The 16,047-nt window shown below is 46.2% G+C and overlaps 1 protein-coding gene across 2 annotated transcripts in view; it reads left to right on the forward strand.

Annotated features, from left to right (window-relative positions):
- Nucleotides 1–16,047, forward strand: part of zdhhc21 (zDHHC palmitoyltransferase 21) — a 221,781-nt gene that overhangs the window by 13,280 nt on the left and 192,454 nt on the right. For both annotated transcript variants that reach the window (XM_078570528.1, XM_078570529.1), the window contains exon 3: nt 4,871–4,969. In XM_078570528.1, the coding sequence (XP_078426654.1) occupies nt 4,871–4,969 (99 nt within the window). The remainder of the gene's footprint in view (nt 1–4,870; nt 4,970–16,047) is intronic.

The following is a 16,047-nucleotide window of genomic DNA, read 5'->3' on the forward strand; positions in this document are numbered from 1 at the left end:
CCTCCTCCGGAGGTCTCCAGCATCACAGATACTAATCCTCAGGCAATTTGATTCACTCCACATGATATCAAGAAGCAGCTGAAGGCACATGAATGCAGCAAAGGATATGCACCTTAAAAACACCCCTGTTGTAATACTGAAGACTAACCACAACCTTAACCAAACTATCCCAGAACAGCTACAACCCTAGCATCTACCAAACAATGTAGAAAATTGCCCAGGTGTGTCCTGAGCATAAAAAGCACAACAAATCCAATCCATCTAATTACCATCCCATCAATCTACTCAATCATCAGGAAAATGACAGAAGGTATCATTGACAGTTCTATCATGCGGCACTTAAACAGCAATAACCTGTATGCGGCTCCAGACCTCATTACACCCTTGGTCCAAACGTTGGCAAAAAAGCTTGAATTCCAGAGGTGAGGTTCGAGCGACAGCCCTTGAACAAAGAACAAAGAACAAAGAAAAGTACAGCACAGGAACAGGCCCTTCGGCCCTCCAAGCCTGCGCCGATCATATTGCCTGTCAAACTAAAACATTTTGCACTTCTGGGATCCGTATCCATCTATTCCCATCTTATTCATGTATTTGTCAAGCTGCCTCTTAAACACGACTATCGTACCTGCTTCCACCACCTCCTCTGGCAGCGAATCCCAGACACTAACTACCCTCTGCGTAAGAACTTGCCCCGCACGTCTCCTCTAAAGTTTTCTCCTCTCACCTTAAATCTATGTCCCCTAGTGATTGACTCTTCCACCCTGGGAAAAAGCTTCTGACTATCTACTCTGTCCATGCCACTCATAATTTTGTAAACTTCTATCAAGTCGCCCCTCAATCTCCGTCGCTCTAGTAAGAACAATCCGAGTTTCTCCAACCTCTCCTCATAGCTAATAACCTTCAGATCAGGCAGCATCCTGGTAAACCTCCTCTGCACCCTCTCCAACACCTCCATATCCTTCTGGTAATGTGTCGACCAGAATTGCACGCAATATTCCAAGTGTGGCCTAACCAAGGTTCTATACAGCTGCAGCATGACTTCCCAGCTTTTATATTCAATACCCCTGCCGATGAAGGCAAGCATGCCATATGCCTTCCTGACTACCTTATCCACCTGCGTTGCCACTTTCAGTGACCTGTGGACCTGTACACCCAGATCCCTCTGCCCGTTGATGCACTTAAGGGTTCTGCCATTTATTGTATAATTCCTACCTATATTAGACCTTCCAAAATGCATTACCTCGCATTTGTCCGGATTAAACTCAATCTGCCATTTCTCCGCCCAAGTCTCCAACCGATCTATATCCCGTTGTATCCTTTGACAATCCTCCTCACTATCTGCAACTCCTCCAACCTTAGTGTCGTTTGCAAACTTACTAATTAGCCCAGTTACATTTTCCTCCAAATCATTTACGTATACTACAAACAGCAAAGGTCCCAGCACTGATCCCTGCGGAACACCACTAGTCACAGCTCTCCATTCAGAAAAGCACCCTTCCACTGCTACCCTCTATCTTCTATGACCAAGCCAATTCTATATCCATCTTGCCAGCTCACCTGTGATCCCATGCGACTTTACCTTCTGTACCAGTCTGCCATGAGGGACCCTGTCAAAGGCCTTACTGAAATCCGTGCAGATAACATCCACTGCCCTTCCATCGTCGATCATCTTTGTAACTTCCTCGAAAAACTCGATCAAGTTAGTGAGGCACGACCTCCCCTTCACAAAACTATGCTGCCTCTCACTAATATGCCCATTTGCTTCCAAATGGTAGTAAATCCTGTCATGAAGAATCTTCTCCAATAATTTCCCTACCACTGACGTAAGGCTCACCAGCCTGTAATTTCCTGGATTATCCCTGCTACCCTTCTTAAACAATGGAATAACATTGGCCATTCTCCAGTCCTCTGAGACCTCACCCACAGCCAGTGAGGAATCAAAGATTTTTGTCAAGGCCCCAGCAATCTCCTCCCTTGCCTCCCTCAGTACTCTGGGGTAGATCCCATCTGGCCCTGGGGACTTATCCACCTTAATATTCTTCAAGACGCCTAACACGTCCCCTTTTTTGATCTCAACATGATCCAGGCTATCTACACACTCTTCCCTAGACAAATCGACCGCTAAGTCCTTCTCTTTGGTGAATACTGATGAGAAGTACTCATTTAGTATCTCTCCCATTTCTTCTGGTTCCACACACAGATTCCCACCTCTGTCCCTGAGTGGGCCTACCCTTTCCCTGGCTACCCTCTTGCTTTTTACATATGTATAAAAGGCCTTGGGATTTTCCTTAATCCTGGTTGCCAATGACTTTCCATGACCCCTTTTAGACCTCCTGACTCCTTGCTTAAGTTTCTTCCTACTTTCTTTATATTCGCTACGGGCTTCATCTGTTCCCAGCCGTCTAGCCCTTATGAATGCTTCCCTTTTTTTTTGACTAATCTCACAATATCCTTTTTTATCCAAGGTTCCTGAAACTTGCCATACTTATCCTTCATCCTAGCAGGAACATGCCGGCCCTGAATTCTTATCAACTGACGTTTGAAAGCCCCCCACATGTCAGTTGTTGATTTGCCCTCAAGCATCCGCCTCCAGTCTAGATTCCATCTCAGTCATCAAGGAAACATTTGACTGGGTGCCATCAGGGCAAAATTGAGCAAAATTGAAGTCAATCGCAATTAGAGGGAAAATTCTGTATTGGTTGGAGTCATACTGTTGTTGTTGGAGGCCAATTGTCTTAATTCCAGGATATCATTGGAGGAGTTCCACAGGTTTGTGCCCTAGACCTTTGTGTCATCTTCAGCTGCTTCATCAATGACCTTCCCTGCAACAGAAGGTCAGAAGTGGGGATATTTGCGGTTGGTTGTCTGTTGTTCAGTATCACTTGCGACTCCTCGGATACTCAAGCAGCAAGACCTGGACAACATTCAGACTTGGGCTATTGCCAACAAGTATGAATCTAACCATCTCCCCTTGACATTCAATGGCATTTCCTTCGCTGAATCCCCCAGCATCAGAATCCTGAGGCTACAATGAGCAAAACTGGGCAAACATTTAATTAGACCAATAATACTGTGGCTACAAAAGCAGGTCAGAAGCTAGGAATTCTGCGGCGAGTAACTCACCTCCTGACTCCCCAAAGCCTGTGCACCATATACAGGGCACAAGTCAGGAGCGTGATGGAATACTCTTCACTTGCCTGGATGTCCCACCTACAAGATGCACTGCAGCAACTTGTCAATCCTCCTTTGACAGCACCTTCTAAACCTGTATCATTGAGAAGGACAGGAGCAGCAAACACATGGGCTCGCTACCGCCTGCAAATTCCCCTCCCAGTCACATCATCCTGAGTTAGAACTATATCACTGTCACTGGGTTAAAATTCTGGAACTCCCTTCCGAACAGCACTGTGGGTGTTCCTATAAGCACATGGATTGCAGCGGATCAAGATGGCGATTCGCCACCAGCTTCTTAAAAGCAGCTCACATGGAAAATAAATGCCAGCCTTGCCAGTGATGCTCACATCTCAAGTTTAAGATTTAATAAAAAATGATCAGACCCAGTGTCTGGAGAGAATTGACTTTGATTATTTATTCCTTGAATCGCTGATTTTCAAGTATGTTTAACCCTGAGGACAAGTAATCTGCTTGGTAATGCACCAGGGTTATTGAGTATAAAAGCTGGGAAGTCATGCTGCAGCTGTATAGAACCTTGGTTAGGCCACACTTGGAATATTGTGTGCAATTCTGGTCGCCACATTACCAGAAGGATATGGAGGTGTTGGAGAGGGTGCAGAGGAGGTTTACCAGGATGCTGCCTGGTCTGGAGGTTATTAGCTATGAGGAGAGGTTGGAGAAACTCAGATTGTTCTCACTAGAGCGACGGAGATTGAGGGGCGACTTGATAGAAGTTTACAAAATTATGAGTGGCATGGACAGAGTAGATAGTCAGAACTTTTTCCCAGGGTGGAAGAGTCAATTACTAGGGGACATAGATTTAAGGTGAGAGGAGAAAATTTTAGAGGAGATGTGCGGGGCAAGTTTTTTACGCAGAGGATAGTGAGTGTCTGGAATTTGCTGCCAGACGAGGTAGTGAGTGTCTGGAATTCACTGCCAGAGGAGGTGGTGGAAGCAGGTACAATAGTGGTGTTTAAGAGGCAGCTTGACAAATACATGAATAGGATGGGAATAGAGGGATACGGACCCCGGAAGTGCAAAATGTTTTAGTTTGACGGGCAATATGATCGGCGCAGGTTTGGAGGGCTGAAGGGCCTGTTCCTGTGCTGTACTTTTCTTTGTTCTTTGTTTCTGACCACATCGTTGTCCCAGTGAAATATTACCTAGAATATTGATCTGATTTTTGTGAGCCTTTTTTTTTCTTGTCTTTCCTAATTATTTTGCAAGAAAAGCCAGATTATATGAACTAAATTAAATTAAATATTTTAATGGAGCAGCCTTTTACTTAGCTTTAACTGCTTGGCTTTGGATCTTTGCCAGCTCACTACATCTGCACAATTCTGTTCCTCTGTGCTGCCATCTTCTTTGCAAAGATGTGGGACAGAACTGATGGCCTCAACATTGTAGCTGTATAAGCCCAGTGCTTTATAAATACCAAAGTAAATTGTCAAATTGGGTGCACTTTAAAAAAGAAAGACACACCAGAAAGAAGTAGCAATGCATAATCTAAATCTCCTAACTTCCATAGTCCTGCTTTTGCATCATATTTTTAAAGATAGCTGTGATTGTCAGTGAAAAGACATGCAGATATAATAGGAATGTAATTAGCTCAAAATGAAAATGTCATACTAATATTAAAAATAAAATGGCATTGTACTGAAATTGATATTTTGAAATGAGTAACATTTTTTTTTAGTTTATTACTTGGCGTCGTTGTGCTGTGTAACATCTCTGGTGAGAGCCTCCATTGCTGACCCAGGACGGCTGCCATTGAACCCGGAAATACCATATTCAGGTAGGGAACGTAATGCAGTTTCCACAGTTTCTTATCCATCATGTAGTAAACATTTTGCACAATGTGCTGTGATCCTTTTGGGAATATTGCTTTGAACCCACTGTGTGTTGCTCATGTATAATTCACATTGCTTCCATGATGTTGGTTCTATCTTTCCTCGCTTCCCCCCACGCCTCATAAAAGTGGTTTGAGATATTTTTAGTTATCTTGCTGTTTTATTCTTTCTCTAATCATTTGACATGAAGAGGCAGCACAGTAAAAAGGTTTTGCTTCATTTACTAACTTTTGATATGTGTGTGCTGTAAAGGCTATGTTGTATGATGTGCTTATGAGCTGGAGGTTATGTAGTTAAAGGGGGCGGAATTTTCCCAAACTTACACTAAGTGCGGTAGCGGGCGGGTAAAACAATGGCCGCGATGGCAGGTTTTCATGCCACCCCAAACCCGCCTCATTATTTATGCATTCCTGGGAAACACACCATTTCCGTGGCAGGCAAGCTCTCATTCACCCTCCTGCCATCACCCCGTCGCTGCATCATGCCAGGCACCATGTTTAAAGTCCAGCCACAAACACTGCGCTCATTTCTTCCAGCTCACCACTGCTGCATGGGAGACATGGCCCTGAAAGAAGACTGCATCGCCCCCCTCCCCGGTTTAATGATGGGTCACTCGAGCGAATTTTGGATGCCGTGGAGGCCTGCCGGGATGTCCTGTACCCCTGCTCTGTCCGCAGGATGGCAGCAATGTCTAGGGAGACTGCTTGGGAGGCGGTGACAGCAGTGGTCAGCACCAACGCCCTTCAGAAAAGGACAGCCACCCAGTGCCGCAAGAAGCTAAATGAGCTCCTCCATTCCACCAGGGTAAGTCACTCTTTTCACACTCTCAACGCACACATTCACAAACCCATCACACATCCACAGGTCCCTCACTTACTGCCAGTTCAAGAGACATCACCATTCACTGTCTCACACTCACCGTCATTGTCCTCATCCCGTCCATGGGATCACTCACCACCCACACAGGCCAGGTATACTTCTCATCTGGCCTGGCAGGCGTCATGATACACTCTCCCCACCTCCATCCATGCAGGACAAGCTGGCATACAACAAGAGAGAGAGAGAGAGGTCACAAAACGGCAGAGGAATGCCCAAAATCAAGGACCTCATGGACTTTGAAAACAGAGCCATCCAGCTGGCTGTCGAGGATCTGGACCAGTCCTGTGCTGACAGTGAAGTTGGCACTGCTCTACCAAGTGAGGATCCAGTAGTGCAACACCCATCAGACGACCATGCAGTGAGTGACTTGTCCTGTTTCACAGGCCACTGACATGCACTAATTATCTCTCCTTGCTTTCGCTGGCACATCTGCCAAACAGCCAAGAGAGTCCATGACCTAGGGCCTCCAATCAATCTCCGAGGACACCTCGGAAGAGGAATCTGCTGAAATACCAATTGAAGACCCGTCACAGCGCACATGCACACCCTCCACCAGCGCAGAGAGACACACCTCGATGGGACCTAGCTTTACAGTAGCCTCAGGATCAAAATCTGGTGAGCACATTGCACTGTCTGATCCACTGCAGGCAGCGGCAGGGACTTCCCAGGTGTCAGGCACTTGGAGGACAGCTGGAGGCCAGAAATTTGCTGTGTCTGAGTCAGGTGACGAGCCTCTGGACTTGGTCATGTTTCAGTTGCTGGAGCTGCAAAGGCAAACTCAAGAACACCAGGATGGAATGTCCGCTGCACTCCTCAGATTGCAAGGCACGATGGAGGAGTCCATTTGTCTTCAGCCTGAGGTGATCACACCAAGGTCAACACTGGTAGGATGGCAGCCGCCATGGAGACTTTGGTCCAGGACGTTGCTCCTGCACTGCTGCATGGGCTCAACTCCATCGCTGATACCATAGTTGGCCTCCCACAGTGTGTCCACGAGACGGGTGCTGAGCAGCTCAACCTCACTCTAGCTACCCCTTCTCCTCAAGGAGTCAGCCTTGGGCCCCTGGGCACCCATAGGGAGGAGGATCAGCAGGTGCATGCTCCGGGGCCATCTACCCAGGTGACTCCGCGTGTGACCAGCCCATCTGACTCCCCACTTCTTGTGACCTCCGCAGATCCAGCTTCACAGGCTGAGGAAGGTGCCACTGCCACAAAGCAAGACCCTGAAAGTAGGCCAGGGCCCTCCAAATCTCGGCCCTCCAGAGGATGCCCACCAAAGTCATCACAGACAGGGCGTCACAGTCAGCAGGCTCCTCCAGTTCCAATTTGGATGTCCAGGAAGCACCAAGACATAGCAGCAGGGTTAGGACAGTTAAAGAGAACTAGTTGCACGGCCTGGGCCTGGGTGTTAATTGTTTATACATACTGTTCACTATTGTCAATAAACTCCCAAGAATGTCTCCCTGCCTGCGGCTCCTTATTCTGATGAGCAGTGTTCTTGTCGCTAAGATGTGAAACCTTTCTGCACAAGACAAAAGGCAGATGTCTCAGTCCAGGGCCTCTTCCCCGTGCAGCCGTCCGACCACAGTGATGGTCCAGCCTCACACTCCCTGAAAACATTACTGATGTCTGCACCTCGATGGTGCTGGTCATTGCTGCCAGAATGTAGTGGGCAGGTGCCATAGTGTTCTCGCATTTTCTCTTTGTGCTCTCAGCACCTTTAAGGTGGGGATGGCCCCCATCTCTTCAACATCTGTGACCACTGATGCTGTGCTCAAGCTCCTGAAGGGCTCAGGTGCTGAAGGTGGACAAAGCATCAGATGCTTCTAAAGTTTCATGGCTGCATCACTATCTGACCCTGATCATGGAGTGCAAGCAATCTGTCCTTGGCCAGATAGGAGTCAGACATTCTCAGAGGCTATGTGAAGATCTATGGAATGTCCTCACAGCATGTCATCATCATCATCCTCCTGCAGTCGAGAGGCCTCCAGTGCCTCCACTGCCTCTCCATGACAGGAACATTTTCATAGAGGATATTCGCACTGCCATAAGCCAGACTGGAGTCAAATGTTCACAAAGGCAATGTGAGGAACTATGGGGTCACCTCACTATATGTCGTCATCATCCTCCACAAATCTGGCAGCTATGAGGGCCTCCCGAGCACACCTGCATCATCTAGCCAGTGTGAGGGCCTCATCCCCGTCATCATTGCCTCCGAGGACCTCCTCAGCCTCATCCGTGTTGGCGTCATCCTCGTCGGAGGAGACGCACAGCTCCTCTATCTCCCCTTCAGCCCACTTGTCTCTCCATTGGGGCGCCAGGTTATAAAGGACGCAACAGACGATGACGATGCGTTATTCCCTCTGTGGATTGTATTGCAGGGCTCCACCAGACTGGTCCAGCCACCGGAAACTGCATCCCACCTTGCATCCCGATGGTCTACTCTACCAAGGTACGAACTGCAGCATGAGCCTCATTATACCATCACTCTACTGCAGTCTGAGGCTGCTGCACAGATATCATCAGCCACGGCCTCTGCAGATAGCCCTTGTCCCCGAGGAGCCAGTCCTGCAGCTTCAGTGGACCCTGGAAGACTCCAGAGATCGGTGACCGACTGAGGATGTAGGCGTTGTGCACGCTCCCTGGAAACCGTGCGCAGACCTGCAGGATGTGTTTCTAGTGGTCGCATACCAGCTGCACGTACAGCGAATGGAAGCTCTTGCGGTTGATGTAGTCCACCGAGTGTAGCGATGGAGACCTGAGCACCACGTGAGTGCAGTCAATCACACCCTGCACCTGTGGGGAGACCCGAGATCTGGGCGAATCCCAATCGCTCTTGCATGCTGGCTGTCCTGGTCCCGGGCGAAATGCACAACGCTGTGTGCCCTCGCAAAGATGGCATCCGCGACCTTGTGGATGCAGTTGTGGGTGGAGGCTTGAGATCCCACAGAGGACACCTGTGGAGCCCTGAAAGGAGCCACTGGCATAGAAATAGAGCGCTGCAGTCACTTTCAGAGCTACTGGCAGTGGATGCCCTCCATGTCCCCATGGCGCCAAGTCCTGCAGTAACTGGCAGATGTGAGCAACCAGTTCCCTAGAAATTCACAGTCTTCAGCAACACTGGCTCTCGGTCATCTGTAGGAATGAAAGGCGGCATCTATAGACCCTGGGTGTTGCTAGGCACCGGCCTGTGATGGCTCGCTGTGGCTGTTCGGTGGAGCCCCAGCTGCCCCTTCTTCCTGAAGTTGCTGCTCCTGCCTCTGCCCTGCCAGGAGCCCCAGTCGCGCTCTCCTCTCTCATCTTCATGCTCTGTAGGCCATCAGGCATACAGCTAGTTCACCAGGCTCCATGATCCTGATGTACTCCTCCTGCAGGATGAAAGAGAGAGAAATGTGGTTAGCATGGATGCACTAAGAACCTGTCCTGGTTAAGTGTGACGGCCCCTTAACGCTTCCTGGAGAGTGCTGACCACCACTTGGATGGCCAGAGATTAGTGCGCTGCATGGCTGCCTTGCTAGCTTGAACCATGGGGGAGACTGGTCCAAACCAGGATGATGACATTGCTAGGGGCTGTGAGCTGCTCCAGCAGTGACTGCTACATGGCCAGCTTTAGAGAGGTGATTGTACAACGTGTACAGTCATCCAGCTGTTCTGCGGTCCACTAAAGTGCCCATGAGTTTGCAGTCTGTGCCGGTGGTGGGGGGAGCTCTGAAGGACTTGGTGGTACTTTGATACATCTGCGTTGCTTGAGTGGACAGATAAGCTACGAGCCCAACTCCAATCATGTCAATGTGGCTGTACCTGAACTGTCTCAGTTGCAGAGGAGTGGTCACTTTACACTGGTTTCCCGAATGCGTGGCCACTTCGCTCGCCCATCCTACCCCCACCCTGACCCCGAATGCTTGTGTGCTATATTCAACGACAAGGCTGCACTTGCCCCCTGCTCCCCCTCACCCTCAAAAGTCACCTCCGATGCAGGGCAGCACTTAACCCTGACTCCCCGGTGCCCCTGAAGCCTTCAAAGCAACAAGCAACCCTGATGAGCTCTGCAGAGCGTTGCTGTGCACTCACCTCCAGTTCACCCAAAGTGCAGGTCGCCAAGTGCACGTCACCTCTGTGCTGCTGTGAAACACGTCGACGTGCTTTCCTGCCGACGTGGACTGACGATCCAGCGGGGGTGCAAGAGTCTGGCGGGATGGCCTGATAATGATATGCTGATGTGTTACAATGAGGTTCCCTATGACCGATGGCGGGAAATGTGGCCCACCATTGGCGGGCTGAGCGGACAATCGTGACCTGCCTTCCCGCCATCGTGAAACTGATCGCGCCATTTTGTCAGCTCACGCCACTTATCACACCCACCGCCAGCGGGCACGGAAAATTTCGCCCAGGATTCTAGCACAGAATTTAATGCATGCTTATTTTAATTTTTTGCCTCTTTAGCTGTAACTAGTTTTTAAAGAATACTATTTTTACTAAAATAAAATTGTTAGTAATTACTTAAATTGAGCAAAAATTGTGAATAATTTTTGAAAATACTATTGCAAAATGAGTGATGTGACATTAGGAAAGATTAGAACAAAGAGTATTTGATCATCTTAGTCTGTTCCCCTCCTTATTAATCTGTAGTCTTGTTTCCATTCAGATAATTATCCAGCTTCTCTTTGAAGAAGTAAATTAATTCCACCCAGCTGGTTTTCCTGGCATTCTTTCTCAGATATATACTATTCTAGGTGCTGTGGAATGGAAAAAATGTGGTCCCCTAATCTCTTTGTGAGTTTTGTGAATTTGAACTCTGCCCTGCGGTTCTTTGTTCTCTTAGTCCAAGTCTAAGAACTTACTTTGAATGACATCATTAATGCTTCTTGTCTTTTCTTCATCTGAATCTTCCCTTTTTTTCCACCCGGATCTTATTTTTATGTAAACTGGCACCTTTCTGTACAATTATGTCATAGCTTAGAACTCTAAATCCCAGAATCACCCCAGACCTGCCCTGAGCCCTCATTAATGTCCTTTTGAAGGAAGGTGCTAGAAATGACATATTATTCCACATGTGATCTCATGCAGTGATTTTTACAAGGCTAAAGTAATCAATTTTGGTTGTGGAGGGGCCTAGTATTTGATTAGCTTTGAGAAAATATACACATTGACTTCAATATATTATAGAAAGTGTAGATAAAAAAATCTTTTGAATATGATGGTTTCTGTGCTGAAGTAGCATTCTGGAATCTAAGTGTGATAGATAAAGGGCTCCATCATGGCCAGAATGGGAAAGTGTCCAATGTATCATGCAGATATGGCTTTAGATGGAATAATGTGAATTTTAAATTTAACTTCACCTGATTGAGGCCCAGGCATGGGGGCTGAATAATTGGCTTCCATGCAGTGTTGACAGTGTCCACATTTTTCTGGCTGTTCACATTCTTGGGTAGGAATGAGCTGATCTTGCCCAATAACAAGGTCAACTCATTAGTATATTTATGTATTGGGAATAGGGACTGGATTTTGAGGTGCTGACAATTTCTCTTGCTGAGGAAAGGGGAAAAAAGATGTGGAGGAGATGATGAAGATCACTGGAATGAAAATAATCTCTTCACCTGTGGGTCCCTCAATACCCATGTCACATTTGGCGGTTGGAACACTGGTCAGGTGCTCCTGTTAAATTTGTGGGTGGTTTCCCAGACTAAGTATTTTTGGTTCGCTAATCAATCTGGGCACAGACTGTACACAAGATTGTAATCCTCATTGGTTGCTTTGCACTGGGACATGTCTTGTGCCTCTGGTGTAACAGGTCTTGAACAATGATTATTTGAGGTGCCCATGTTTGAATTCATTCTCCTGGAGAAAAATAGCATACAATTCTATCCAGAGGTATCACATTTTCCGTTTCTAACAAAAATTGAAGTACGCATAGTTTTCAGATCCTATAAATGCGTGTCAGATTGCTCAGTGGTATGCTCTGCTTGTAGTTTTATTTAACATTTTGATGATGAAACCTTTCTTTGGAATCTGAAAGTTATTTGAAAGCTGTGTGATTTCCCCAAGGACTTGACACCCCTGTTTTTGATTGTTGGTTTCTCCCCATTTAAACTGCAAGAAAGAAAAAACTTAGCCTGCTTACACTGCACTTTCCCGTTACTGCTAATTACAAACTAGGTTAGATTTTAAGAGGAAAATTTAAGAACAAAATTAACACTTAAAATTCCCGTCTCACCAAGTCTTCACTCAGTTAGTCGGCTGCACTCCGTTTGCCCAAACAATCTGTTTCACTAATGACCCTTGGGACGAAATCTGCCAACCTTACCTAGTCTGGCCTATGCGTGACTCCAGATCCATAATAATGTGGTTGACTCTTAACTGCCCTCTGAAATGATGTAGCTGTTATATTGTTATATTATTTGTAAAGAGTTAGTAACTAACTGTTATGCGAATGTACATCCAGGGTGCCACACATATTGCTGCACTGCAGTCAGGTGCCAAGCATCAATGTGTAGATCCACCAGCCACATGGCGAGCTACAAGAAACACACTCGATGAAGCTTCAGCATTTTGAGTTCAACAGCATGATTATTTCGAACTTATTGGAACCAGAAGACAAAACAGTATCAAACCTCTCAATTGTATCAAACCCTTACAAAAAAGCACTGTGGGTGTACCTACACCACATGGACAGCAGCTGTTCAAGAAGGCAGCTCACCACCACCTTCTCAAGAGCAATTAGGGATGGGCAATAAATGCTTGCCTTGCCAAAGATGCTCACATCACAAGAATGGATGTAAAGAAACCTCCCCCATTATCTTTTCCACCACCACTAAACATACCCAACGCTCGGCTGTGGCTTGTGCAGTCAGTTAGAACTCCAGGGTGATTGGGAACACCCGTATTTCCAGCTTCTTCATCCATAATTCCTTTCTCCTGCTCCAGTTTTGCACCTCATTAAACTTTGGGGTCACTGTTTCATTAGATATTCCATTAAAAGGTTAAGAAGGACCTATCAAGAATTTTGGAACAGCTCAAAGTAATGTGATATGCGTCTTTCTGTGTAATTATTTATTTTGTAAAATAATTTAAATTTTTGCGTTAGCCTGAACAGTCTGCCTTTGTAATATTAAAACTCTTTTGAAGCGTACAGAATACCATAGCAGAAAACTCACATTGTCTTCAAGAAAAACTGTGGTAGAAGTGCGAGGTAACATCGCCCATCTCCAGCAGGATTTTTGGATGGGGAATTGAGAAAGTATGGGTTTCCTGGATGTTGCTCTGAGTTTAACTGCAGGAGGTCTTTTAAATGGATATAGCAGGTTTCCAGACTGACAGCCAACCAGATTGTCAGGCTGGCTTCCTGTCAGTCATGGAAGCAGCTGGGGAGCAGATGGCAGGCAAGTCTGAGATTGTGGCAATGTGGACATCACAAGAGGGGGAGGTGGGACAAATCATATGTCTTGGAGGGTAGGCTGGATCAGATTTTGTAGGGAGTGGAATCCCAGATTGCTGGGACTTTACAAGGGTGTGGGGGGATGATATTCGGGGGAGGGGAGAGCTTGGAGATTGTGCGGGTGTTTGGACACCATGGGGGTGGGACTCAGCAGATCGCGAACATGGAGGTGTGGATTGAGGATCGGCAGATTGCTGGGGAGCGTACGAATTGGGGGCGGGGGTTGGACATGCCGGGGCTTGGGGCGTGAATTGAATGTTACTGGGAGTGGGTTTAGTGGTTGGTTGATCGAAGGTAAGATCCGTGGAGATGAGCTTGTTGGGCTTGCTCCTCCTGAGTCAGAATCAGTGCAGGAAAGGCATTTAATTGCGGGATCCTTCTCACCTCACCTCCTTTTACCTGCTGGGTTTCCTAAGGCCAGGAAATCAAGGCATCTGATTTAAAAATAAAATCTAGTTAAAATGGAGACGTACAGCCTCCTTAAAAATTTTCAGTAACTGACCAGCCTCCTGAGAGCAGGTTGGTTGCCTGTACCCCAGATCTGCCTTACTTAAAATCAGAATTGGGCTTTTGGAGGCAGGTTGGAATTGGATTTGAGTATTTTAAAATTTTTCACTTAACATAAGAAACATTAGATATAGGAGCAGGAATAGGACATTTGCGCCCTCAAGCCTGCTGTGTCATTCAATAACATCGTGACCTCAACTCCACTTTTCTGCCTGCTTACCATAATCCTTGATTCCCTTGTAGTTCAAAAATCTGTCCAACTCAGCTTTGAATATATTCAATGACCCAGCCTCCACTGCTCTCCAGAGTAGAGAATTCCACAGATTAATGCTCCTCAGGAAGAAGAAATTTCTCCTCATTTCCATTTTAAATCGGTAACCCCTTATTCTGAAACTGCTTATTCTGAAACCCTAGTTTTCAATTCCCACATGGGGAGAAACATCCTCTCTGCATTTCCCTTGTCATGGTCCCTCAGAATCTTATATGTTTCACCTGCCGACTTGCCCCCAACCTATCTGTCCTTCAGGGTTAAACATTCCCCTGTAGTGTTAAATACCATGATGCACAAATTCTATCAGAATTTAATGCATGGAAATAAATGTGAGAAGATGGTGGGGGGTGGGTATTTTATGATGGAAAGAGGTCTTTGCTCTCTTTTCTGTTTTTGAATGTAACCACAAATGAATATTTATACTGATTAATCTAGGTATCCTGGGGACAATAGGTGTTGTTGAATTAACCATTACACAGAACAATAGTACGAATGAAATCCAATGTTGTTTAGTATGTAAGTGGATATGTCTCGATTGCAGCATTAGAAGTCAGCTGCCATGGCAATGAAATAACTGATTTTCCCTGCCAATTTGCTTCATTCTCAATCCTCCTGAAAGGAGAAGCGATTCCACAGGTACTAGACAATAATCTTATTCCATGTTCAAATGGTCATTATTCATGTGACCAGGGGTGGGGAGGTGACAGGTGTCATTTGAACTTTACCCATCTGATTTTACGTTACATGTGGAAGGAACTCTTGAGTAGAGAGTAAAAATGCATGTCTGACCCAATCCTGTCAGGGCAGGTTAGGTTAAAATTACTGCTAGACTCTTGTCAGGCCACTCAGCTGTGGGGTATTGCAGCAACCATTTGGGTCCCAGCAGGGGCCAGTGGATAATAATGAGTGACAGCCCTTTGCAACTTTTTTTCTTCTTCGTTGTCACTCCAGAGTCACAGAGAGGCTAACAGCTGCTCTCTTACTTCGGCCCCAGCTGAGAAAACCAAACTCAGCACAGACCTGAAGCCACTCTTGACACTGTGCTGTGATGTATAGTTTAATTCTAGCTCTTGTAACCAGCTGAGCCATGGAGGATGCCACATGCTTTGGTTAAGTGTAAAGATTGGTTAAATGGAAAGCTTCAAATGACAGCATTTTAAGTCACGAGGGGACATAAGTTCAAGGTGAGGGGCAGGAGGTTTAGGGGGGTGTGAGGAAAAACTTTTTTACCCAGAGGGCGGTGACGGTCTGAAATGCGCTGCCTGGGAGGGTGGTGGAGGCGGGTTGCCTCACATCCTTTAAAAAATACCTGGATGAGCACTTGGCACGTCATAACATTCAAGGCTATGGGCCAAGTGCTGGTAAATGGGATGAGGTAGGTAGGTCAGGTGTTTCTCACGTGTCGGTGCAGACTCGATGAACTGAAGGGCCTCTTCTGCACTGTGTGATTCTGTACGCTTTGGTGCAGTCCTGAATAATATGCAAAATCCATGCCAACACATATATTTTAAATTATCGCTGTAGTTTGCTGGGAGTCGATAGACATCATTTTAAATCAGTGGACAATTGAAAAAATGTATATAAAAACAAAGTATGCACTGTAACATTAGTTATGTAAATAATCCTCTTTTAATGATAAATTGTTATGACCATACCAGTGAGTGTTTACATTACTGGGAGAAAATCTCTAACGCCTACATTTGACCTATAATGTATAAATCTGACGTCGTATACTCAATGGTTGGTTTTATTTCTATTACACAAGCTGTTAGTTTTTCAATTTATTTAAAGATCTCCAGAAGCTCCAAACTAATGAGAGAAACTGACAGTATAGCAATTGTCAGCAGAACCTCAGTGAAACCCTTCTGATTTATTTTCACAATTGAAAAAGACGATGCCCAAGCATTATATCAGCCTGAAGAAATATACTA

This window comes from Cetorhinus maximus, chromosome 2 (assembly GCF_964194155.1).
Source record: "Cetorhinus maximus chromosome 2, sCetMax3.hap1.1, whole genome shotgun sequence".
In the NCBI taxonomy this organism is placed as follows: Eukaryota; Metazoa; Chordata; class Chondrichthyes; order Lamniformes; family Cetorhinidae; genus Cetorhinus; species Cetorhinus maximus.